The sequence below is a fragment of the Rissa tridactyla genome, chromosome 2 (genome assembly GCF_028500815.1).
Source record: "Rissa tridactyla isolate bRisTri1 chromosome 2, bRisTri1.patW.cur.20221130, whole genome shotgun sequence".
NCBI lineage: Eukaryota > Metazoa > Chordata > Aves > Charadriiformes > Laridae > Rissa > Rissa tridactyla.
Window position 1 is genome coordinate 117,516,741 of NC_071467.1, and position 27,035 is coordinate 117,543,775.

Genomic DNA, 27,035 nt, shown 5'->3' on the forward strand with positions numbered 1-27,035 from the left:
AAAAGATAAATACATTTTTGGCACAGCACACCAATTCACTTATGTGTCTTGCCTGAAGCCAAAATGTCAAGTAAGACGGTGGTAGGCAACCTCTTAGCTTACCTTGTTTTGAAATTTGGTTTCCCGAAAAGGATCTCTGGTGCTCTGGAGGGGGCAGAACTTACAACCAGCTTCATCAGAAAGTTGCTAAAAACCATCTCACACAACTGTCAACTGCCCACAGATGAAAAGGGTGAGCAGACAATTCAGGTGGCCATACTGAGGATTTTACTGATTTTTGCGTGACTTTGTCTGATGGGAAGTAGGGCTATACTTATGTTTGGAAGGAGGTGAAGGGATTGTTATGCTTCTGTGTTTCATGTGGAAGAGCCTGAAGCATACTCAGTGACGCTGCATTTCGCTTACCTTTAAACTCTAAGTGTACCTCTGGGGACCATGAAGTTCGTGCTGAGAAATAACAGCAGAAGAAAAAAGCTTCTGAACCCACATCAAAATATTTGAAAAATCTGATGGGGAGGTAGAGAGCGCAGGAGCTCTCAGTGCAGCCCTCTTGTCAGGAGTCTTTCAGAAGGAGATGGATCTGGCAAATTATTGTTACTGGGACAATAAAATTTATATCATACTGTGAAGGAAAGGGAAATAGCCCTGTAGCAAAAACAGAGATGGGAAAAGTTGTTAAAAGTTATTCACTGCAGCACTTTTTACCTTCTTGTAATGTTTTCCCCACATCTCTATGTACTGGTGTCTTTTGATCTACGTGTCCTCCTTTATGGCAGTTCACAGTGGGCTGTGAGAGACACGCAGCACGGAGCAAACCAACTAGCTCACATGCAGACTGGAAGGAGACGGGGATTCAGACACCAGGGACCAACACAGCAAAAGTAAAAGGTGCCTTGGCCTTTACCTACTGGCATCCTGATGCCGTCTGTAGCACAAAAACTTTGAACCAAAACCATTTTTGTCTGCATTTCAGGAATGCCTGTGCTATTGATCTGCCCAACTTGGAAAGTGCCAAGTAGACTGATCGGGTATTCATGCCAGCTACTGAAAGGCACATTTGCCAAAATGATAAGGCAGAATCTAAAACTGGGGATGCTTCACAGGAGAGAGAACAGCAACAACCCACCGACAATAAAGGCCATCTGGAGAGAGGAAGAGGTGCTCCAAACCCACCAACACTCAGCCATCACAGGGTACTTACATATTGTTTACAACCACTGACTGCACCAGGCTCAGAAACCTCTTCTTTTCTCCTTTTTGTATTTTTACTTTTTTCTTTCTTTTTTCCTTCCTTTCTTCTTTCTTTTTCTGTTTTTCTTTTTTTTTTTCCTCTTCCCCTCCCCCTTTTTTTTTTTCTTTTTTTCTCTTCCTCCCCTCTTTTTCTTTTTAAATCTGGGTCAGTAACAAGCACATGAAAGTAATTTCCAAGGATGCTGCACAACCTAACTCCACCTGCCTAACCTTTGCCAACCTGTCAGCCCCACCAGGCTGCACAGGCAGCGGTAAGCAAACCATCATTCTGCACTGTATCTACACCCTGCCTCCCGGACTTGTGTGCACCAGGAGGCTCTTCCTGGGAGACACGTTGCTTGCGAGCTACGACCAAGAAACCACACAACCACCTCTGTCTTGAACTCAAACTCCTGCCTGACACCCTGCTGGATAAAATATTTAGTAATAGTCAGCACAGATGGCAACTGTTACCACTTATTTGGGAAGGATGAGGAAAATAAGAAATTATAGATTCTTGTACAGAAGGGTCATTTCACTTCTGACCCCGGGCGGTAAACAGTCCTAGTTAGCAAAACTTAAATGGCCTTAAAAAATATGCAGGTGACTGAAAAAAAATATCCCATTATCTCCTTGTGCAAGCGAGCTGCTGTACTGGCGATCCGACAGGTAACTTGGCAGCACACCAAGCACTGCCTGAACCTGCTCTGCTGAGGCGCAGGTTCCAGCTCTTTGTCCACTTACTCACTTTGCCTTCAGCTTTCCACAGAACGGTGCCCTAAATTCTGTTAAAGCCACTCTAACTAAGTGAAGAAGAAACTTCAAGGTTTTTGCTCAACCCCTAAATTCCCCAAACTGGCCACAGAAGAAAATCTGCACTTTACGTTCCCAGTGGAGGAAGGCTGGCTGCGGCGTTCCCCGGGCACCCCCTGCCGCCCAAGCCCTACCAGCATCCCTGCAAGCCTCCTCCCTTTGCTTAGGTCTCTTACAACAGTGATGTGAGGAAAGAAAGACCTTTTCCAAGAGGAGCTTTTTTTTTTTTCTTTTTAAGGAATAAGCTAACTGCTTCCATCGAGAAATACTGAACATTTTCGATAGTCGATAACAAAGGCGCTTGAAATCTCATTACAGCTTCAAACGTTTCAGCATCTTGAAGGTTAGCTCAGTGTATTCCCTCCAAAGGTTTGCTGGTGCAGAATTAACCAGAACCTACATAATTTCTTTTACAGGCAGCATCGTTTCTGATATCTTCAGAGATAACCGCACGGATCAGAAGGATTATTGTGGCATTAACTGCTCTGATTACATTCCCTACAGTTTAATAACAAGAGCAGTGAGACTGTAGGTGTATCAACAGAGTTTTGGATTTGTGAGCAAAGAAAGTTGGGGGTTATTAGCAAAATGTGAGAAAAGAAAAGGTCACACACTCAAATGTGCCTCTCAGGACACAGCTGACATATTCCGTGGGGCAAGAAAAGTGATTTCTCAATATAGCATCATGAGTTTTCTGATAAGAAGCCATAGGGACTTTGTTAGGAAAGCTGTAGATCCATCTTGTCACATCCAGAGTGCTTTGGCTGTGAACTTAACCCATAAAAAATAAGGCAACCACATTTTGTAACATCTGTCTTTTAAAGATATTAGCTACGGTGTGTGCACGCTTTATGTTCCTATTTATCTGCTGGTGTCTACAGTGATAACTGCACCAGCTCCTGGATTTTTTTAATCAATAAGAAGAAACTTACTTTCACTGGAAATAAAAAGCCAGAAAATGGGGTCTCAGCAAAATGGTGGCTGTTAATGGCACTGTTGTTCCTTCTGTCTAATGTTTTCCCCAAGGAAGTATCCTGCGACGGAAAGTTTTTGGTTGGTACTTCACGGAGGAAAGCAGAGAGGTAGCTGAAGAACCTTACAGCTAAAATTACAAGCTACCAATAGGATTAAACGTATTTTTTCCAGGCACATTTACTGAAGATAATACTGAAGTTTACAATTCTATTGTTCCAGCTTCCTGTGCTTGTTAAAGTGCAGAAGACAATCTGTAGTTGCTTATTTTGTATCTAAGCAACTGTCAGACTCTCTATCTACTAATAAGAAAGGGTATAATTATATGCTGCTACTTTAATTAGCAGCAGATGCCTATGTTTATGAAATAAAAATGTAAGATTTTCTGAAGTGCAGAGTCTTGCTTATATGCAAATTGCAAGAGCCCTTTTGTAGGCTCCTAGAGGCTTTGTTTGGCTGTGGCAGCTTGCTCAGGGCAGGACACGGGACACGCACAGCTGCTGCGCCTCAGACCATGGGCTCGGAGCCTGGCTGCACCAAACGCCGGTTTGGGAGAGCCACAGGCCAAGGATAAATCAGGGTCTAATGGTACCTTTCTGACCCTCCCAGTGCTGGCATGAAGCAGGTGCTTGTTTCTGATTCAAAGACCAAGAACTGCCAGCGCACAGCCTGCTTCGGGCTACCTGTTTCCGTGCCGCAGGGGCTGCTTTCTGCAGGACGCGGTTGCAGAGCAGGCAACACAGGTGAAGAATCCTTATCACCAATTTCTGATCTCATCGAGGTGCTTCAGCAGCACATAGTGATGCAATGCAGCATTTTTCTTCAGAAGGAATAACAACAGGGGCTATTGCTGAGCATCCTTCTTTGCATCTAAGATGAAAAGAGTACCAAGAAAAAACAATAAAATCCACAGTCTTTCAGAAATCCATGAAGACACACGCAGACAGAGCATACAGATGAGAATAACCTTGTCCAGGATAGAAAATACTTGTTAGATGAGTCTCTAATTTCCATTATTCAGTATTTTTAGTCTTGTTTCCATGGAAACAGCACTTGTGCAATGATGCTGTCCTGCAAGGGAGTGAGTGGATGCACACATATGTATGTACATCTGTGTATTCTTCTCCTGGCCTCCAGCAACTTTGAACAAATTTGCCAGAAAAGTTGAGGTTCCAAGGATAATTAGACACAAACAGTTTTGTGAAAGCATCCAGGCAAGGGATAATTGATCTTGTAAGTTCTCCAGCCAAAGAAATCTCATTAGACAGTAGAGAACCTACATGAGAGGGGAATGATGCCACCCCTGTAACCGCTGCATGTCCAGAAGGTGACTCAGTAGGAAAGCTCCTGCTTGCTTGGATGTCAAACACCGTGACACTCTGCCTGCCACAAGGCACAGTTCCATGGGAAATACGTTCTTGGGTTTGGAATTCAAGGCTGCTGTTTAGAAACTGTCAAAATGCAAGACATCCTGCCCGAAGGTTTGGGATGCCAACAGAATAAGCAACACCTGTCTTGCCTCTTACCATCATTTGGGGTGCTTTGCCCTGACACCTGCCCTCTTCAGAAAATGAAGTATTCAACCAAGTTTGGCCCATCTCTTCATCCCTTCAAGGTGAGCTACCATGCTGCCTCTCACAGCCATGCATGCAAGAAAAGGGATAGGTTGGATCATCAGGCTAAATTAGAGAGAATCTCTAATTTATAAACTCTAATCATCCATCCCTACATTCCATATTTCAGGAAGAGATGAAATCCTGTAGCGAACCTTTATATTCACAGTTTCTATGCCAATCCCTCACTGTTGCTAATCCACTTACAAGAACTAAGTTACACAAGACTGCACCCTAGTAGGCTGCAAGAGCATGCTAGCGTATAACCCCTACCTTTGTCTTCTTTTACTACATTTCTAATCTCTAATCCACTCCCTGCAAGAGCGGGCAGCCATTTCTCTGCTCACCGCGGCAGAGGCTGTCAGCAGAGACACACACCAGATGCTTTCCCACAGAGCCCGATTTTGCTCTCGCCCTTACTCTGTGGCTCTCAATCAAAATTCAAGGTCATTCTGATCACAGATTTCTGTTTGTGTTTGGTCTTCCCCACGCACAGCGTTCACGCACAGTATGCGAAGCAATGCTTCCACAACAGGTATCGCTCAGAGCACATATGGAGGCAGAAGGATCTGGTTGAATGAGACACCTGCTCGCTGGAGCGTCTGCATCTATTCAAAAGCTTTAGAGGCTAGTTTCTCGTGTAGGATATTTGTGACAAAGCCCTGTCAGTGTCATCTTGAATATGCTTTAAGAAATCATCCACGCTTAAGGTTAGCTGCATAAAACCGCTGTGACTCGTATTAATCAATGCTCAGGAAGAAGAAAATTCTGTTTACACCTGAGGTCATTTTCAAAGTGATGTTGAGCAGTATTTCAGGATTATCCTCTTCACAACGCGGGCTTTGTACCTCCTGCTACACACAGAGACAGTTTTAATAACCTGTGTGCAGGTAACATTCAGTAACAGGTAAAAATCTACTGAGTGTGCTCCAAATGCCAGCACGTTTTCTGTGCCGTGTGATACGAATATTATTGCAGCTGTGCAGGGAACAGATCTCTTCACACACCCCCCAGAAGACAGCGAGCACAGCTCAAGGGAATAGTACACCAACGCACAAGAAGTTTCTACTTACATTACCCTGAATTTCCAGCTCACCTCCTCACTCTCCACGGTGGATGAGAGGCCACATGAAAGATAGTCACCACAAAGCCACAGGAAGTAAAAAAATTAGCCCAGGTAAATTCACCCAGGGCACACACTCTTCCTCTGCCATAAGCAGCCTGTTAGAGCGTGTGTAATATTCAAGATCGTGCTGTCAGCTCTACATCATGGCAGAAACCAGTAGGTCTCCAATAGCACTGTCACCTTTGGGACACTTTGCTTTTGCTACCCGACAGTGTAAGCAGTTATCCAAAGTGATGGCCCTTCTCCAGAGGAAGGAGAAGACTCCTTTCTATTACCTCCTCTTCAGAGATATGGAAAAATATTTTATACTAGCAGAGTTATTAACTGGTAATGTAGGACATTGCTATCGGTATTTCACACTACCTACTGCCCTTCTGCCCCTTAATTAAAAATAATGGGCATGAGGTGTCGTTTCACAGAAAATTGGGGTGGGGGTAGAGGGCCTCCATTGTTAAGGCCCACTGACAACCCTATGGTGAAATATGACGTGCTTAACATCAAAGGTGGAACAAAAATCTCTAAATCCAGAAAACTGTCTTCTAGAGATTTGCAGGTAGCGTTTCGATTTCTCTAATATATTCACAACAATCTCTTTTTGTAGCACAGCAAAACTTTTCCGTCCATCATCTTGCATCATTTCATCTTGACCCTTAACAATGCTGTTCAAAATTTTCCACACAAAGCTGATGATGCCATTGCGATGCAGGGATTTAACAGCAGTGATGGAGGATTTGGGCTTATGTTATGTCTTTCCATATAATGCCACCTAGCGTGCATTATACGGAAACTGCCAGACACGCTTGGTTATTTACTTCTTCCTTACATTTGGGGATTGGGAGTGCACCGCAAAGTTTTGTTTACTTCAAAGCAACAAGAAAAAGTGTTTCAATGTGGCCACATGACAATGGTGGAAAACAGCAACACACCAGGCACGTTGTTTTCCACTGGATCTACGTCTGTTTCTGTGCTAGATCACGTACCTTTCCTGCTTATGGAAATTAATACTTGCTGGAAACTAACGACTAATGCAAAATTTACTAATAGAACATGAAATGCGCCTTCACTAATGAAATATAACTAGTGGCAGCAAGAGACTGAATAAAGGAAGTCAGCTTTTTTATTTTAAATAAGAAACTCCATTTGCTTTGAGATACTCCTACCTACTACCAGTTCTTGGGCTCTTGCACCTTGACCTGCTGTCTCTCCTTCCTTTCATAGGCCACGAGGTTCACGTCGCCCCTTTTTGTCTCCAACACTGGAGACTGGCATGGAAGCACCTTCCTTGATTCCTCTACACAGATTGGTCATTCCATGGATGATCCTACTCATTTTTGAGACCTGACTCCCCATTACAGCCAGCCTATGCCAATGCTGTCGAATCCACCTGATCTGCTGCCTCTTCCCTCTTCCATTTTAAAAACTCTCTCTCCCCATCACCAATTCCTACCTTTCACGCAGCTCTTCAGACACACTGGAAGTCAGCTTCTTGATTAAGTTCTTTGCTTACCATTACACTCCTCCCTTCAGCCAAGGAGGAGGGGAAAATATTAGTTTCCTTCACCTTTGAATTCCTTTTCTGAACTCTCCCTCCCTGCCTGTACAGCTAAAGCTCCGTCTCTTTTTTTCCTTCCTTTTACTACCATTGCTCTTTCTTCTGTTTCAATTAAGCCTTTTCAACTTGAATTTCTTTTTTCCTTGCACCACTTGAAATGTTATGATTTATGACTTCATGATGTCAAAATTCTAGGGCCCTTCTTCCCTGCTCCGTCCTCTTCCTAAACTCATTTGACAAGCCCCCACTCCCTCAGCCATCCCTCAGCTTTCCTTCCACTTTATCCTGGCTCTTGGCACCTTCCCTCTCTAAGTGTTGTCCATCCCTCTGGTACAACATCTGCTGTGAGCATTGCAGCTGCCCCACGGTGACAGAGCTGTTACTGCCGACGTGCTTTTCTCCTGCCAGCAACACGTGCTCCTTTTTTCTACTCCCACTCTCAGAATGGGTCATGATAACACTCGCCACCCACTTTGCTCCGATGTCACTTCAGCACAGCAGCGGTTTAAGCCTGATCAGGTAATTTTGCCCGGCGCCAAGTAAGGTGCGCGCGCATCATCGTTCAGTTGTCATATCAGATGAGGAGAGTGAGTTCAAACCACATGGTAGGTTCAGTAAGAGACTGTCCGTGTATGCAGACTAAAGGCTGAAAATACCCCAAAAAATGCCCAAAAGCTACATAAACCTTGCAGAGCAATAAAGCAGTTTAGGATGACTGTGAAGTCTTACCTATCCCTCCACCTTCACAGCACAGCGCTCCGAGTCCAGTTGGCAGCTGGTCAGGATGGTGGACATGGGCAGCTGATGGAGTTGTCCCTGCACTTGGCTGGTTCTACAGTTCAGGCTCCAGGTCACCAACCAAGGAACGTGCACAATATCCACCTGCACTTAACATTGGCCACACTTAATTAAAAGCAATTTGCTTGTCCTTCCACCCACACGAATGCAAAATCTCTTTTTGCATACAGTCGCACCAAAAAAATATCTGTTGGACACATTGAGCATTTCCCAGTTGTGTGATACCAGCCTGCCCTCTGCTGCAGGTTCAGCACATGGCACTGTGTCGCTCCATGCCCCATTGCCATTTATTTTCTGAGAATGCGAACAGCACAGGCTGGCCCTTACATGAATACACAACTCAGAAAAGTTTCATTTAAACCAGCAAAAATTAAGAAGTCCAACAAGGTGTGACAATGAGACTGCAAAATCCTTAGTAGGAAATACAAAGAGAAAGGAGAGTTTTGTAGGCACATTGTCCTGGTTAAAGTGACACAGGACTAATTTATCTTTCAGTAATTTTACTTTTTAGTTAAATCTCTTCTAACACTTGGGAAGACTCTAGTGTCTGAATTTGTGAAAATATTTACTTTATGGCCAGCTATGGTATGCGGGTTTCAAGGTCTCAGTTTTTGAGAATAGCCAGGTGTGGGGATGAGGAGGAGCGAGACCCGGGCACTTGACCCAAGCTGGCCAACAGGATTATTTCTTCCTATCAATGTCACACGCAGTATAAATTAGAAAAAGTTTGCTGAGGAGTTCTCTCTCTGCCTTGATGGCTGCGATCCTGAGAACTCCTCGCCCCAGTGCCAGACCCCTGAGCCCTCCCCTTCCTCCTGAAGCCGTAGCCCTTGCAGTGTCCAGCATTTGCTGTCCATGGCTGGGAGCGCACAGCTCCTGCTGATAGAATGGGCTGAGTATAATCCTGCTATATTTTATATTGGTATCAGGAACAATATTGGTTCTTTAGTGTTATTAATGTTTTTTAATCTTATTCTAGTAAATCTGTTTATATTTCAACCCTCAGGTTTCCTTGTTTTTCCCAGATTCCCCTTCCAGGGTGGGGAGGGGTCATTGGGTGATAGAATAATTGTCTAAATGACAGTAAGTTGTTGTGGGTTCCTCAAACCATAACACGTTATCTTCACAGAGACAGCACTGTTGTTAATTCTGCAGTTGTAAGGTAGCTTACATTGAGACCGTAGTGTGCTATGTGCACGCTCACTGTCATGTGCCAAAAAGCGGGCAGGCTGATGGCAAACCCCAGAGGAATGCAAATATCCGTAAGCACTGCACCAGCCAACGTAGAGCGGGGTTTGGCATGTCCCACTGCGGAGTCACTGTGTTCAGGAGGGTATTGTTTGCCTTGAAAATCCTTCTTGCTTAAATTGCTCCTTGATTGGGAGGAACATTCCGGATACAAGATACTGTCTGAGGATACTCTTTAACTGCGAAAACCTCTGCGTTTCAACACAGTCGCTCCAGCGCCAGATATAACGAAGCGAGGGGCAGCCCGAGTCCCCATAGCTCTTTTGCAGAGATAACTTCCCCCCCACACACCCCGCAGGGGAAGGGGCCGCCTGCCCTGAAGGCGGAGGGGTGTCCCGCCGCTGGATGCCTGATGGCGGCGGGGCGGGAGAGGCCGGAGCAAGGCTGCGCCCCAGGAAGCCATTTGCCCCCCGTTCCTCCTACAACACCCCCTGCTCGCTCCTCCTGCCTGGATCACGCAACGCTGCTTCTTCCCCAAAAAATTCAAAGGTGGATTTCCTGAGTGAGCCCAGGCCAGGCGGTGTCAGGGGGAAACGGTTACTTGAGGTCAAAGGTTACCTGAGGTCAAAGGTTACTTTCTCAGGCAGCGTCCAGCCCGGCCTTTGTCATAGGTCAAAGGACACATGTTACTTGGGGTCAAAGTTAAATATCACCTTAAAAAAAAAAACCCAACTTAAAAAACCCCACGCCTTAAAAAAAAAAAAAAGCCTTAAAAAAAACCACCTTAAAAAAAAATTTTTAAATATAACTTCCAAAAGTCATAAAAAAAAATCCAAAAAGCTAGCAGGTTGGCTAATGCTAGTCAAAAGTAACAACAACAACAAAAAAGCCCCAAATCCTCCCCACAAACAATACAAAAAAGCAATTTTGAGACTTGCTCTGCTGTAATAGCTCATCTTTTCAAGAGCTAGAGCTTTCAAAACAGTTTCTTTTAAACTAAACATAGTGAAGTCTTGAAAATTCAGGTAGCTTCATCCTATAGTACACAACCAAAACTTAAACCCACAATCACTCAGATTAGTCTCTTTTAATGTTCCATCAGGATAAACGTGTGCTAGAAAACAAGTTCTGGGAGGCAAGTCACTTCAGAACCGAACACATTTTAGTAACAAAAAAGTGCATCTCTCAGCTAACACAAGGAAAAAAAAATTGCTCTCCGAAGAATTTTCTTGCCATTTTCAGCTACCTGGCAATGAGTAATGTAATTTCAGAACATCAAGGTCCAAACACTGCCTCAAGGTACTTTGAAATAGCAAAGGCCTACGTTCAGCGTACTTCAGACCAGAGCCCACAGATGAGCCCTAAAAGCATTCAAAATAATCCTACATCCTATTCGGGACGATAGTGAAAGAACCATCATTACCTGGCAATGTCAAATTAGCGGTCAGGAAAGAGGACACTTTTTCATATGGTCTGAAACTGTATTAAAAAGGAAAAAAAAAAAAACAAACAACTGAGGAAAGACCTACTAGCCCTGCAGTAGTTTGGTACTTCACCGATGATCTGTAATTAGTTTGCTTCATAAAACTTGCTTTTCTCATTAATTGCATTGAAAGCTTTTTTTTTTTGCAAAACAAAATAAATGCTTGACTTCAAAGTCTCTGAGAGGACATGATTGTAAGTGTTTGTCTCCAACACAGCAATTGCAAAAAGCACGGTATCAGTCTTTTTTGGGGCATGGGGGGGGGGGGGTGGCGTATTAAAAAAAACCTCAGCTTCTTGGAGTGCTGAAGGGGGCCTTTTATCTGCTGGGAAAAGTTTGCCTGGCCTACCCCTGCTGCTGAGAGTCACACAAACCCACAAACCCCAGTCTAACATGAGTTCATGAAAACAAACTTGGAATCAAAGTTTCTGAAGGCAGAAGGACCTGACCATTTCCTTTTCATATAATCAAAGGGAAATACACTCCCATCGGCTTTGGAAATAAACACAACTACCAGGATGTAAACACGGCTGTTACAAGAGAGCTGTACCATATAGTACCACATGCTGAGTGCCTTCACCACAAACCTACTTGGAAGCCCATAACTTATTTCCATCCTTTGCAAAATAACACTCAAGAGAAAAGCCATGAAATCAGGGTTTTCTAACTGATTTTTTTTTTTTTAATAACCTATAGAAGAACAAGATAACATTTCAACCAAAGTCATGACAGCTGCATGCTTAAAAGCAGATACATACATGTCTCCGGATTTTTCTGTTTTTAGGAAAAAAAAAAAAAAGAGAAAACCGGTCATGTGAACGCTGAATGTAATGCATAGATTTCTATACATATTCAAATAATAGCAGACTAAAGCAAGCAGTAACACCACTCGGAAAAAAAAATTATTTAACCATGATTCCAGATCTACGAAGTCTTAAAAGGAAATTTCAGTTGTAGGAATCTTTATGTTGAACCAAGTTACATTTTTATACAGCATTAAAATAAGTTTTATAAATTGAGGCACTAGAAACAAACTTACACAAATACTCAAATGCATCTAATGTGCGAACTGAAAAATCTACAGGCCATAGAGTACTAGAAATATAGAACTTAAAAGGTTGCATTCAACTTGCACTTGCTCACATCGACACAGTGAAATTAGTGGAAAACTACTGCTTTTCCAGTTAGAGTAAAATCAGGTTCTGATTGTTGGTTCCAAACAGTTATCTTCCTGGCTTTTTCTCACTGTCCTTCCTTGCCTCTTGTGTATTCTCATCAGGGGAAGAATATTGGAGAGGTTCCCGTGCCACCCCATTCAGCAATGTTTATTAAGAAATGCAAAGCACTTGTCCTTGTGCACAGTTGTATCTATGGTGCTGTATTCCCTTACTTCATCCTGTTCCCCCACACCACTGAGCTTCTACAGGCTTAATAAATTAGTTTAGAATTAGATATTCATGTTCTACGAGGGATGCTTATTTTTATCTAGTTGTTATTTATTTTCTATGGGGGCTGGGGAGTATTAAAGACAAGTAGTGTTTACAAAGTAAATTGGAGTGATCGCACAGCAAGAAGAACTTGAGACAGAAAGGAAGGAGCTCATGTGGATACGTACACTGCTTTCTTTATGAGGAAGAGTATTCAAGACCCAATGAGGTTTCCACCCAGATGCTACAATAACTGGCACCCTCTAAACCCCTACATTAAAATATACCTCAGTATTTTAATCAGGCACTTAAATAGAAAAACAAAGCAGTAACATTTAACATAGGTATTGTCAGAGCTATTCTATAAGGCCAGAACGTCTTGAACGAAGCACTCCAGAAATTAATTGTCCCACAGAACTAAGTAACTCATGTCAAGGGCTAAAGGAACAGAGAGTCCCTCACTTGACAAACATGTTTAAAAAAAAAAAAAAAAAAAGACTGAAAGATGGTTAGTAAATATTTGGTAGAAGCCATTAACCACAAACTTATATGCTTCACTATCTACTGTAAAATGTAGTGCAAGGCTATTAATCCCTTGAGAAGATGGATCTAAAAGTAAACATTCAATCTGCTTTAATTTACAAGATTATTTTTTTTTCCCCACAAAAAAAAAGTTTCTCCACTGATAACAAACTCCCTGAGGGAACACATTGATTTTTTTCAAGGGAAAAAAGCGATCATTTTAAAACAATCTGAAAAGCCCCAACAATCAGTAGTTGCCCTATTTTGAGCCATAACACATTTCCAATCAACATTTCTTTGGAAAAACATGGGTTAGACCAACCAGTCACTGGTCCTGTAAGAGGGGCCCTGATCTTCCTTCTTTTACAAAGTATTCTGAAGATGAGGGTAATTATTCTTTTAAAACTGTAATGAACATATTTTACTCAAATACACTTCAAAGTTACAGGAAAATTCTACCTGCAAGACTTTATCTACCGACATTTAAATGGTTAATTATAGATTCTGTCACAAAAATACAGAATCAAGGAAGAGAGGTGGAAATTCAGTTGTAAGGCTAAACATTTGAGAAGTTATCTTTATGTTAAGCAAGTCAAGGGACAAATGAAAGAATCTACAGACACACAAAACACATTTATCCGGTAATGAGAATGCCAAGTATTTAAACCATTCTTAAGGAATTTATTTTAACGATGATTTACAAGGCCTTGATTATTAGACAAAATAGCATATTTTAACTAAACTCAAAAAAATACAAACCAATGGAGTATAGAAGGAAATGCTGTATGGTTCTGTAGAATATAACACATCCAGTGCACGCGCTGCTGTACTTTTTCTCATCTGAACCCATTTGTTACTTATAGGATTTTTGCAAAGAAATATTTTGGTCTAGCCAACATGTAGTGCACACAGCTTCAAGACCACTGAATTAGGATCTAATGCCGGCATTAGTCTACAGTCTAAACCACTGCAACAGATCTTTCGGAGTGTTTAGTGTAATCAAAAACTGATCTAGACATTTTTGAGCGGTTAACAATAAACAGGAGTTACAGACTGCATACAGTTCAGTATGGTACATTAACTGAAGCTAAAACTTTTAGTATGCTTATTGCCAATTTCTCCCAAATTTTAACAAGCAGAGCTTCCTTGCAGATACATTATTGCTGAGGATAAAAAGGCTGTTGAGGAAAAGGGTATCCAGGTTGTTGAGGTGCCGGATATGGTGCTTGTCCAGGGTTTTGAAACACAGGTGCGGGTGCATATGGCAGATTATATTGACCATACATGTATGAATTATAGGCCAATGGCATTGGCATCGGGCAATACCTGTGTGGGGGTGGGGAAAAAAATAATAATACTTTAGTTGCAAAACAATGATGACAATAATTTGAAAATAACAACTCATTAATAGATACAAAAAGACATGCAATCACTACAAATGCTTTCCTTTCATTTTCCTTTCTGTGCAGCAGAAAGGGTCGTAACTTTCAAGGATCAAACACGGAAAAAAAATCATAATGCGTGGAACAGAAATGTAGACAGAAGGTGGACTAAAGGCAGCCTGCTGAACCAGAACTGATCTAAATTGATTCTCTTATGTTTAATATCATCGTACATATTTTAACATTTGCTGAGCCTACTACTGAAGAAGAGAGCAGCTGCTTTCAGTTCCTCGTGACGACTCCAGAAAGATGGGGGAAAAAAAAAAAAAAGACATCAGAAGAAAGCACTCTACTCAACTGGGTCTTTTCTGTATTTTTCATCATCTTTAGCAAGATACCAATATTTGAAAAATGAGATATGCCAACACTTTTGAGATAAGCAACACCAACTGATTATGCAAGGGCTGTCAGTCTACAAACCACAGTTAGGAACTGTTGTCCTATCTCCCTTCTCCTTTAAAAAAACCGAACTACAAAAACTTAAAATGAACCCTCCCACAAATTGTGCCAGGAAATGATTCCCAACAAGAACTACATGATTAAAAAAAAAAGTCACCTTGCCTCAAACACTAAACACATCTTCAATTATAACAATAACTGATTTTAAAATGTCACATGCAACAAACAAGTGCTTTTAGGTAACAGGATAAAGAACTGCTTTAGTACTCCCGTAGCTTACCCTGGGTAACCTGGATAAGTTGGGTAAGGAGGTCCCTGTGCCTGTGGAGGTGCAGTGCTTGCTGCAGGTGCACTGGCTCCTGGAGCAGGAGCAGCAGTAGGAGCAGCAGCAGGAGCTGCAGCAGGAGCTGCAGCTGTTCCAGAGGGTGCTGATGCAGAAGAGGAACTGCTTGCTGCAGAAATCACTGGTGGTGGTGGCCGTGCTGGTGGCTGCGGCTTAGTCCCCTAACAAGAGAAAGTGAATTAAGCTAGAGCTTCTTTCTGAAAGTCTTGGAATCAAAAGCTGTGGTTATACGATTTGTTGATTTTTGGTTTTATTTTCATTTTAAACAGACATTCTATATTTAGTCTATACAGATAATAATGCAAAGCATCTAAAAAGCAATAAGCTTTCCATTTCAAATCTATAAATTATGAACACCAAGAGTACATAATACATCTCTTTGCAAAGTCTTTAGTAGACCTTGTGCTCTATTTCACTTCAACACATTTCCAAATACACCTTAACATATTAAGGAGTGATATACACAAATTAAAGATCAGTTTGGAGTTACAAAGTGTGGACCTTCTAATTTCTAACCCGCTAATTCCATAGCATATATTTACCACCATGGTTCTGGGTGCTGGAGTAGGAGTCGAGGATGCAGCAGGCTTACTTCCTCCGGCTGATGTGGTCTGATACGTAGGCAGAGGAATAGAAGGAGCACTGGGTTCCCTAGCAATGCTTTGCTGCAAATCTCTATAAAAAAAAAAGCAAACAAGCAAACATACAACTTAGTTTAAGAATTGTTTGTTATACGCTTCAGCAAGCTAAGCTAAAAAGATGTAACAGAGTAAATCTAGTATTTAAAGCATGATCACTGAGCTAGCTCAAACTAAATTTGGAGTCCAAATCAATTCCACAGAAACAATCCTCTAGCCAACCTTCTGATTAACTGTTACGGTTATCTTCTAATAATGTCTTTATGTTGCAACTCAATACTGGCTATGGATCACTGAACTAGCCAAAAGCTTTGGGATCAGAAAATATAAAATAGAACATATAGCAACTTGGAAGCTTTCCTAAGAACATAAGGAAACCTCAAGGCAATGAAAAAGGATAAAACTAAGTTTCAGTAATTTTGACATGTAAACAGATGCTCAAATACAGAAGAAAAGCAATGTTGTATTGCTTGTAGATTGCCCTAAATAATATTGCATGCAAATACCATACATGTAACAGAACTGTTTAAAAAAAAATTAAAAAAAGAGTCCACTAGAAAGTCTGCAATATTATTTATATCTGGGTAAGCATAACTATCAAAAAAACCCTGGCAAAAATCTGAATGGTTCAGCACATGAGCTTTCAAGTTCTCTATTCTGTGACATCTAGTGTTCAAATTATTCTTGGTAAGATACTTTGGTAAGACACAAGGAGGCTTTGGTCTCATGCTGTACTACAAGCTGCCATTAAGCAGCATAATTTTACAGTCAGCTTGCCACAAAGACTGCAAGGAAGCAGTTTTAAGTTACATATTCAGAGGTATGTAGTACGTTTCTCAATGCAAAGGTTCAATATTTGAGATTAGGCAGGTTCTTCAGAGACTTGACGAAGCATTTAATATTTCAGACAATTTTGCGTAAAAATGACACGTGAGCAGTATGTAACAGCTAGAATTTGATACCTGGCATTCTGAAATAGAAGACAGGGGAGACTGACAAAGGAATACAGTCTAGTTAGCAAGAAAACTACAGGCTCCTACTACATAGTATGCAGAGGTGAGCTCCAAAGGACGACAACAAAAGTGGCAACTTTTGCAGAAACTTGGTGCAAAAAACAAGACTGACACAAAAATTCCCCAAGAGAACTGTCCTTGCAGTTATCTCTGCAGTGAAAAGGAATGATGGAGAAAAAGCTGGAAATACTGTCTTGATGCTCTGTTACATATGCATATGTATATCTCAAACTATTTCTCACAGATAGTGGAATAACTATTCAACACTGTATTATACTGAAACTAACAAACCCAAAACTTAACATCTTAAAAGATGACATAAGGGATGGAAATAACTATTTTCTTCTTAAAAATCACACTGCAAAGACCAATGGCTTACAGAACAGTGGTACCATTCAGAGTGAAGTACATTTTTACCACAAAGTGACCAAATGCATTAAACGTGAAGCTTAAAACACTATTAAAACCAATTCTCCAGTGGGCAATCTTTATGTGGGGAAAAAAAAAAAATCTCTAGTTCTAAATAAATTTCTTTTCACTAAGTGAAGATGAATCCCACTGTCAATAATTTTATTGCAGTTGAGGGGGGTAGGGGGGGCACGGGGAAGGGGCAAACGCACATTTTATTTACTCAAACCATGGGCTGGGTGCACCGAGAAATACATTTTGTGGACGTATACTCCAAATATCCCAAATCTGATCATTGCCCCTAACCTTGACAGGATTTCATTTGAGCAAACAGTTAATACGTGAGGCAGTAAAAGATAGCATGGCAAGATTTAGCTGAATGTTATATCAACACTAAGCCTACAGCTTTAATACTGAATGTTAACATATTAGAGATGCGAGATATTCAGATCTAAGCTTTGGTTAGGTAGCGCACAGCTTCCAAATTACATGAATGTAAGCAGTGGAAGACAGGTGGAAGGGGTTATATACAGTTACTAAGAATTAATTTACAAGCACAATGCCCAACTGAAGAAGAATTGTTCTACAAAGGACGAAGTTAGGAAAGGTAAAATTTGAAGGCTGAGCATCCCATTCAAAACATGGTACGTGCATAGAACAACTGCAGTTTCACCAACCAAAACTTTAGTAACAACTAGCCCTTTTTATAAAGGCTACGCATGTGCTTTGCTAAAGAAAACCAATTAAAAGGCAACCCTTTTCAGTTATGCTTTCCTCTTAAGAGGAGAGCCTAAAAATCATGTCTGAAGCTTACTATGCTAGCCTCATCACATGTGAGAGACAATGACATCAGACACTTTCCTTCACATAAAGGACAAAATCTGCTTCTCTCCCCTGCAGTGTGGGCAACCCACATATCTGAACAATGGTAAAATATCAGACCAGATCAGACTACAGATCAGAGGTGGAATAGCAATGTTTTTCCCACCACCACACTGGGCACATGGAAGGTAATCAGATGCTGAAGCATTTATCTAATTTCTTAAAACAAAATGACTGCAGGAGCAAGCTACAGGAATCAGAAGTTCCTCAAAGGAAAGAATAAAATAAAATCATTAACAAACGCATGCCAAAAAGAACTGAGTGTGAAATCATGATAAGGTGAAACAGTTTCATGCTGAACTGTATATAGGAACAGCAGAGCAGGCTTAAAAGTAGATTTTTCCATTTATTTCTCCTATCAACTTCCCTAGTTTTTCAGGAAATGGGAGAGTGGGGTTAGCATTAGAGGCAAAAAGGAGGTGATAGTCTTAACACACCTATTCTTCCTTTCTCATTTCATGAGAAACATGTCCCCAAAGATTAATTTCTACAATGCTTAAACAAAATATTGAAGCCTTACTTGAGCAGTTCATCTCTTTCAGTCTTGCGAGCAAAGACAATGTCACTGCATTTGTTTTGGAATTTCAGCAGGAATTCTGTCAGCTCATTATAAAACTAGTGAAGAAGAAAAAAAACCAAACCACATGCAACCAATACTTTCAGACTCCATGCTAGCATATTTTTACATATTGATCCAGTTATAGGCATTATATTATTAAAGTGCCCAGTACCTGCCATTCCAGTGAAGTTTGCTAGTGCATTTATTCTGCTTTTCAAAAACAAATTAGTCGGCTGTCGTCCATCACTTTAATATCATAAGATATTACGTGTATGCGTGTGTGTATATATATATAACTATCTGTGTGTGTGTGTATAAATATGAAAATAGCTTAAGACAACTAGAAAATGTATTGAAACCAGAATAAAACTAGATTATTTCTGGTGATTAACTCTTGATTTTCTAAAGGATCATTTCTTCTGGTTTTAATTTTACTGCCTTCAATCAGTTCCATGCATTTCATTTGTATAGACATTTCAGAGTTTTATTTCCTTTTCCTCTAGCGAGCTATCAATAAACCAGCAAAAAGTACTTAATACAGAAGCAGTAAGACACCTTCCAGAAGACCAGATCAAAAAAAGCAAGCTAAATAAAGCCCTCCTCATCTCTCCTCACGTATGCAGTAGCAGTATATAAACCACAAATTTGATAAGGTGATTAAATACCATGGGAGAACACGTGAAAAAATTCCTAAGATAAAATGGATCATCTGGGTACTTCAGCATCAGTTACTCAGCTGTAATTAACACCTTTTCCTATTTTAATATAAAGCAATGCTCAGAAAAGCTTACTTTTCAGATAGGAACAAAGCATTCTTTCACAGCTGTCAAAACAAACAAAATTCAAGCAACTTGCTGTCCTCACTTCAGTAGTAAAATCCTCAAAAATGTACCTCTCATCTAGCATGTCTGCAAATTTATTACAGTTTTTGATTCATGTCTCATTGTGTAAATAAATAATAAAAAAAGTTCTTCCAGTCCCTAAAGCGTTACCATACCTTTGTGCCTTCTTTTAAATTGGCTACAAGTTCCACGAAGTTGTCATTTGCTACGGCTAAGTTCTTCAAAACTTCTTCTCTTAAATTAGATTCATTGTTTGATTGTTTCATCTTTGAAAAATCCTGATGTGCATTCTTAAAAGAAGGGGAAAAAAAAAAAAAAATGAGCAGTGAAAACAACGCAAGCTAGTTCCATGTAAGGCTGTGTATCTTTGGGTATTTTTCCTCTTACTCATTGCTTCTACCCCCTTTTCCCTATATGTACCTTTCCTCACCTTCCATTCACACACTGTACTTCCCAGTACTTGCTGTCTGCCAAGCGCAGTGGCTATTTCAGAACTATGCATATATTAACTCACTGGCAGTATATATCAGCTAATTATCTGTTCTGTTGTGGACTGCCTTCAGCTAATTCTCAAGTTCATACTGCAGACTCTCAGAGGCTATACTAATTAGTGTCTCTCCTCGTTCTCTCCATTGATATTCATAAAATCATACTGAAAGTTAGTATTTTTAAGAAATGCTACCTCAAATTTGGTTGACCGGGGCAACCTACTAAAAGGACAGGGAAGTGGAAAACTTACAGAAGGATCACCTACATCTCATTTCTTTTGGGAAAATAAACAAGTATACTTTTAAAAGATTACTTCAGCTCCCAGAAGCAGCCAAACTTGAACTTCAGGACATTCAAACATCAAAGTAATATCCATCAAGATTATAAAGTCTATTATGTTAAAAGATACCTAAATATAAAATCCTTGATAAACATGGGCCATGTGGTCATTTAGGAACAATTTTTTCCCTTTTGGAAAAGTCTCTTATTCTTGCTATCCAAGTGGCAGTCAGAAGTTGCAAGCAGTCTTGCGCACAAATAGGCCCCATCATTACTCAAGCCACTATTGTCACTTGTCCAAGAACTAAGACTTCCTCTTTTACCAGATATCTTAGGTACCTGTCTCTAGCATTACTGGCAAATTAAGGCTGAATTTATAAATAAACTTTGGGAAATTCTCATTAAGTTTTACTTTGATGAGCTTTGCACATGCTGGAGTCAAGCACATTGTAAATAGCTATTAGGAATAAATCAAATTGTACTTCAGAAACCCAAAATATCTTCTAGTAGAAAGTAAGGATAGGTCTCCTGTTATCCCAGAAACAGTATTAAGATGGGATAAGGGGAAAATACAAAACCAAAAACTTCTTAACACAATAGTTAAGCTCATCTGCAGAACTGGGCCAAGAAAAGGTCCAAGAGAATTTACACTGGAGCTCTGGGAGGGTCTGCTAAAAATTCACATTTCATTACAGTGAACACAAAAGACACCCCTGTATTTTTCAGCAATCAGAGGAGTAAAGGAGTATCAACTGGCCTATAACAGGCAAAACAGAGCAAAACAGAGTAGAAAGCAATGAGATTTCTAAAGCACTAGAGAGAGAGGAGTCATTGCTCCTTAGTTTAAGAGGAAGGAAGACATACAAGGTGTTGTACCTGAATGTTTTTGAGAAGTTCTTCCTGCTTTTTTAGGGACTCTTGCACTTTCTGTGTGTAACTTCCATAAATTCTGTCCAACTCGGTTACAGAGATAGCCTCCTCATTTATAGCACCATCCTGTGCAAGTGCTGTCAGGAATTTGCTTGTCATGTCAAAATTTACAGATTTCAGGTCATTTTCCAGCTGTTCTCTCTCCTTCTTAACTTCATCCAGATTGGCCAACAAAGTTTTTAAGACATTAACAACCTAGGTAAAAAAAAATGTCAGAAGTTTGCATATTTAGAGGAATTATTGGAATTAATTAGAGGAATTATTTAGGGGAAATATTGGACTAAATGACCTTTAAAGGTCTCTTCCTATCCAATACATTCTATGATTCTATGATTATTGCAGAATTGTGCACTATTACTTTTGTTTCCACCTTGCACTCCTCACTGACGCTGGCAACACTGCTGGATGAGTATTTGTTTATAAATGCATTTAAGACAACAAACCGGGACAAAATGCAACGAAACAGAGGATCTCCAAGTATTTCTAAAGCTATATTCTTATCTAAAGATTTGCTTCCACTAATAACACTGAATTAATAGAAAGATTTTTAAGCCTATTTTTTTTTTTAAAACTGATCAGATACCTTCCAATAGGATAGTCTAAAAATGACAGTCAAAAACACTGACTTCAAATCACTCCAATGAGAAAAATAATCATATTGCTGTAGATGAGACGTGACTTTCTTGGAAAGCAAGTTGCTGTAATTGCCTAATACTTTAAAATACTGGGCCATGCCTTTTACATTGCCAAATTGCCCCAAAAACCTGAGCACTACATCCCACCACCCTACATTACATAACAAAAATATTCATCAAGGATTGCTCCTTTTATAACCGTCAAACAGTCTTGCTCTCCCTGGCAACTGAACTTGCTGACACCGAGCGTAACAAAATATACTCAGGCAGATTTTAAATAAAAAGGCAACCTCTTTTCCGAATGTTAGTTACCTCCTGTATCAACTGTGAAAGAAACAAGAGCAGCTAAGGATCGGCTTCCACACCAATTCATGTAAGTTTACGTTGTTAGATGAACAGCACTTCTACTCAAAACAGAGACAAATTTCAATGCTTTACCTCACTTCCTTGTAATGTTTTTGCTGGGTTGGCAGAAGGAATGGCGGCATTGAGTTCTGACTCTGGCTTACACAGAAGTGCAATCGTATCCCGGTGAGCCTGATAGCGCTCTTTAACTTGGCCATCTGCTTGCACAGCTTTACTCAAAATGTTATGGTAACTGGCTCCCTCTGGTGGTGGAAAGGAAAAAAGAAGGTTGTTTATATAATTTCAAAACTCGTTTTATCGAGGAATTTGCACCAGAGCAGCGTTTACGCTTGTTGCAAGTCTTCATACATTTTTATGAGCCTGCACATCCTGAAGTTACTAAGACTTATTAAGCTTAAAACTTAAGCTTCTAATTTATGTTTTAAATAGCGCATAAACTAGGTACCTATATTAATTCTCCAGAGAAACATAGAGAAGTGTATTATATGAATGAACACTGGTTTGAGGTACTCCCCAGATTTAAACCCCTGTAACTTTGCCAAACTAAGGCACAGGTATCACTCCCCTGTTAGCTTCAAAACAACACATATTAAGCGCACAGAAACCACGCTATCGTCATGACCTTAAGTAGCTTGACTAACTGCTGGGGAGGGGGAAAAAAAAAAAAGGAATAAAAAGAACACCAAATCAGAGAGAAAAGAACACCTTGATGGGAAATTAAAAAAAGTTAATTTACGAAAAGAAAAATACACTGAAGTATTTAAGAGCTAACTGCAACCAGATTCTTAGGAGGGCAGCCATTTTTCATTACATATGCTCTCCGAAACAGTAGCATACACATGTACTCCAAGGGTGCAAAAGCAGCAGCAAATTCTCTGCCATCACACCATCTCTCAACTCCAAAATTGGTGCATATTGCACAAGGAGATATTTTGGCATAACCTCTCCTACACTGAAATTTGTAACTTTAAAGGTAATATCAGAGCATTGAAAACGACTTTAATTTACACAATGAGAATGGACATTTGTAGAGCATCCCCAGAATCCAAAGCATGAAACACGAACTTTACCTGCTCTTAAAGGCTTATAGAGTTCGTTGGATGGCGTTCTCTGCCAGCGTTCTTTGAATTTTGTTCGCAGGTCATTGTCTGTAGTTTCTTCTTCGTCTAATAACCGTAGTGACTACAAGAGTAAAATGTTACATGCGCTATAAGCCATTCTAAACATGAAATAGCTACAAAATACACAGCTAGTGTAGAAAATACAAAGAATGTTTATACATCCTTTATAAATTTAATTTGGCAAATCGAAAACAGACATGAAAGAACAAATCACCCAAATTTCTTCAGAATGCTCCTCCCCCCAAGCAATTTTAAAAACAAAATACTTGTAGGGGAATATCCACATGTAACAGCACAGTTTCTGTAACGGACTGAACACTTAAATGACATATTTTAAAGTGCTATTAAAGTTACAAACACTTTGGATAGTCATGCACTTTTTCTATTACTATTTAAAGAAAAAAAAAGAGTTCAGTGGTGGTGTGTTTTAAGAATATTTTAGTGTTAGTGGTTGCTGAGCTTACTTCATCTAAAATTTCTTTGTTCCTTTGTAGCAGCTCAGGCAGATCTTTGATAAGCTGATCAACAGTCTGAATTCCTCCCTGTTCAATCACAGACTTAGACTTGTTCAAAATAGACTGAGGAACAGTATCACCAGACACATCTTCAATAGCAGCAGGAAGATTGAGGGAAGCCAACACACTGAAAAAGTCAACATGTTAAACAGCAATTTATTTGTAGTATTAAATGGTTTTATCCTGTAAATAGTGCTGCTACACAAAATCAATCACACAGTCAATTATAAAGGAAACAGAGTATAATGTACTCCTGGACAGAAATTTCCAACCGAAAACTCTGAACTTATTCCTACTGTATACCTCACCAAAAATAAGTTTCAAAGCTCTTAAAAAGCTAAACAAATACTAGTCTTCTAGCACTTACAAAATGTGGCAAACATTTTCAGTAGTAACTGTCTGGTGGATAAAGAACCAACTGCCTTGAATTACATTCCTATCTTTCAGCTTGATGTAATTTTTTATTATTATTTATTTTAAAGAACAAAATTTTGGCCGAAAAAGATATTACATATTGAGTCACTGGTACAATCAAGCTGACTATTGGAATATGAAAATCCATCTAGATTAATGGAACTGGAACTTTTTCTGAACAAGTGTCAGACTCCTAAAAAACGGAGAAATACTGAAGAAAATTAAATACTACTTGTTCTTGACATGGTTTCAGTCTTAACATCTGCAGAAAAGTAGTTCTAAATACCCCTGCTATAGCTTAATTTTGCCAACCTACCATACGGTAATAAAAAAAAAAAAAAAAAGGGAGACTGCTGTAATCTGGATGTCCAGAGACTGCAAGGCAACCAGTGTTTACAGGCTGTTCCATAAGTCCTCTTGATAAACTTCACAAGAAGCCATACTTACCCATTTGCCAGATTTGTGGCTTCTCTCATCTGGGCTATTGACCTGTTTACTAGATCTGCCTTTCTCTGGTTATAAACACTCACAGATTGCTGAACTTGCAATGGAACCATCTTCTCAAACAGGTCTGCAATTAAAATAGTATAAATTACTTAAATTGCACTGTGAAGGTAAAAGACACAAACATCTTCCCAGCTCTTTTGTACAGGTTATACTACAGAGACTGATCCAAACAGCTTAAGATACTCTCCCACACAAACAAAAAAACCCAACTATTTCTACAGGTCTTTAGATTAGATTTCAATTTTTAAGTCTGAAACTGATTTAGAAATAAATTTAAATAGATTTAGAAATAAATTTAAAGTCATTATATTTAAAACAATTGTAGGATTGCAAATCACATTTACCTTATGGCTTAATTTCTAATTCTGCTTTTTTAAAGGAAGAAAGCGAGAAATGGGAGAGAGGATCATTTTTCAGAACTCCCCCATAAGCCAACAAAGTAAGATTTTTCACCTTTATGGAAGGTCAGCAACTAGGTTAGTTAAGATTGTACAATTTGATATTTTTCAATTATACTAGTGTTCCTTCTGGAATTAAGTTGGTTTAATATAGAAAATACAGTTGCTGAGAAAATCTTTACGAGAAGGGCACACTGCAGATAATGATTTTCAACATGTGGTTTATTCTTTCAGTACTTTTTATCATCAAGAAATAGAACTCCAAACTGGAAAAGGCAAATGGCACTTCCAAAAGCACTGCTGTACACTTAATAAAATTCAAAAGTAAACATTTACTTTTTCATGGTATAAATGAACTTTGATGGCCATGTGTTTCACAAGGTAACAATTAGCCTGTGCACTCCACACACTTCACTTACCAGTGAATTTCTGACTCAGAGGAACAACAACTGGAGTAGACTTCACAAGACTGGCTTTTCCAATGGACTCCAAATCTTTCAGGTCAGGAACCCGGTCATGGTAAATGAAGTCATTGTCTTTTTTGGCGGCTGTAAGTGCACGGTTGATTTTGTCAACCAGATCTTTAACATTTATATATTCATCATAACGAGATGCCACTGTTTTCACCAAGTCTGCTGCATGCTAAAAAAAATAAAATAGTTAAAGTAACTTTTCTTTCTCCCTTTCATAAATACTTAGGAAAACACATGAGCTTCCCAGATAGCCAAGTAACTACTGCCAACACATATGATACGTGTTGTTATTTCCATAAGAAAATATTCTTCCCTCTTATGTATCAAAAACGGGGAAAAGGACATTTTACTCATTAAAATAGTTCATTGGGAAAACAAAACAGTAATCAAGTTATTCTGTCAAAATAGCTTCACTATGACTCCCCAAAATCCAGAAGAAGTTATCATGAGTTAGATGCAATAACACCCATTCACAAGAAAAAAAAAAAAACGTGCTTCCGTGTCATTTTCATGTTGTTTCATGAAACACACAGCTTGCTTTTGCAGGTACTGCAAATTGTTTCTCAAATCTTGCTCACATTCATGAAGGAGGAAGCCAGAGTTCCTGCTTTTCACATCTGCCGCTAGCACCCATCTAACCTTGAGCTCAGAAGCTACAGAAATTATACTGGAATCATACTGGAAATTAAAATAAAATACAAGGTCTGCTGTCTCTTCACTGCTGTCTGCTCAGCCTAGATGCAACCCTGAGGTATCAGATTTTCCAACTTCCAATCTCCTGCAGGAGAGATTGAGGTTTACATAAACTCGCAACAATTCAAAGCCTCAGACTTCTTGGAAAAGCGAAGTGGAACCTGAGCTACGTTACAAGAGAAGTCTATTTGAAATTTGCAGATATTTTTTGACACTTTCCATTGTGCCATAAATCATAAAACAGTAGTTTTGGTTTGATACGACATTACAGTCTAACTGGCATTTGCCAGAAACAGAAAGCGAGAGAAGAAACAGAGATGTGCATATAGACTTTACTTTTGGAGGAATTTATATTATTTCCCCCCCCCCCAATATAATCAATCTTTGTTCTAGCTTTCAAAAAGGGAAATAAAAAGACAGTATTACTTTATAGCAACTGCATTTTTCAAAGACATCAAAAAGTATACTAAACCTCTAATTTAGATTAATTATGGAAGCAGCATTTTAACAACGATGTAGAACAGGATTTAAGTTTCATCTTACTAAATGTATTAAATAAGAAGCCACAGGATTTTAACTTCTTACTACATGCTGTTCATGAAGCAGTGCTAAAGTAAGTAATAATGGAGTATTGCCCCTCAGACTTCCCTACAAAAAACCAAACAACGAACACCAACAAAAAAAAACAAGAAACCCACACACAACACAAATCACCAAAACTTTTAACTGCTCAGCATGAAGGGTTTCTTCCTATAACACAACATGAAGAAACATCATGGACACAAGCTAATTTACTGTACAACTTAACAATGATAGTAAATTTGATATAGCCAGACCTGTCAAGGGTGAGCACTAACAAAAAGACATTAATATTCTATTGCAGCAGAGTCCTAGAAAAGGAGATCTGATAGGCAGATTTGAACCTCAAGAATAAACAGCTGATACATCTTCATCTATCACCTAGT

The 27,035-nt window shown here is 39.6% G+C and overlaps 1 protein-coding gene across 4 annotated transcripts in view; it reads right to left on the reverse strand.

Annotated features, from left to right (window-relative positions):
* Nucleotides 1-11,428: 11,428 nt before the first annotated feature.
* PDCD6IP (programmed cell death 6 interacting protein) overlaps nucleotides 11,429-27,035 on the reverse strand; it is a 34,599-nt gene continuing 18,992 nt past the window's right edge. For 2 of the 4 annotated variants that reach the window (XM_054190898.1, XM_054190896.1), the window contains exons 8-18: nucleotides 25,324-25,546; nucleotides 24,447-24,570; nucleotides 23,535-23,712; nucleotides 23,020-23,131; nucleotides 22,022-22,191; nucleotides 20,895-21,143; nucleotides 19,406-19,540; nucleotides 18,370-18,464; nucleotides 15,454-15,583; nucleotides 14,846-15,069; nucleotides 11,429-14,050 (exon numbers count right to left, since the gene is read on the reverse strand). In XM_054190898.1, coding sequence (XP_054046873.1) covers nucleotides 13,882-14,050; nucleotides 14,846-15,069; nucleotides 15,454-15,583; nucleotides 18,370-18,464; nucleotides 19,406-19,540; nucleotides 20,895-21,143; nucleotides 22,022-22,191; nucleotides 23,020-23,131; nucleotides 23,535-23,712; nucleotides 24,447-24,570; nucleotides 25,324-25,546 — 1,809 coding nt within the window. In that variant the 3' untranslated portion in view covers nucleotides 11,429-13,881. Of the gene's footprint in view, nucleotides 14,051-14,845; nucleotides 15,070-15,450; nucleotides 15,584-18,369; nucleotides 18,465-19,405; nucleotides 19,541-20,894; nucleotides 21,144-22,021; nucleotides 22,192-23,019; nucleotides 23,132-23,534; nucleotides 23,713-24,446; nucleotides 24,571-25,323; nucleotides 25,547-27,035 lie in introns of all 4 variants that reach the window. The other 2 variants (XM_054190897.1, XM_054190895.1) reach the window with 1 other exon arrangement.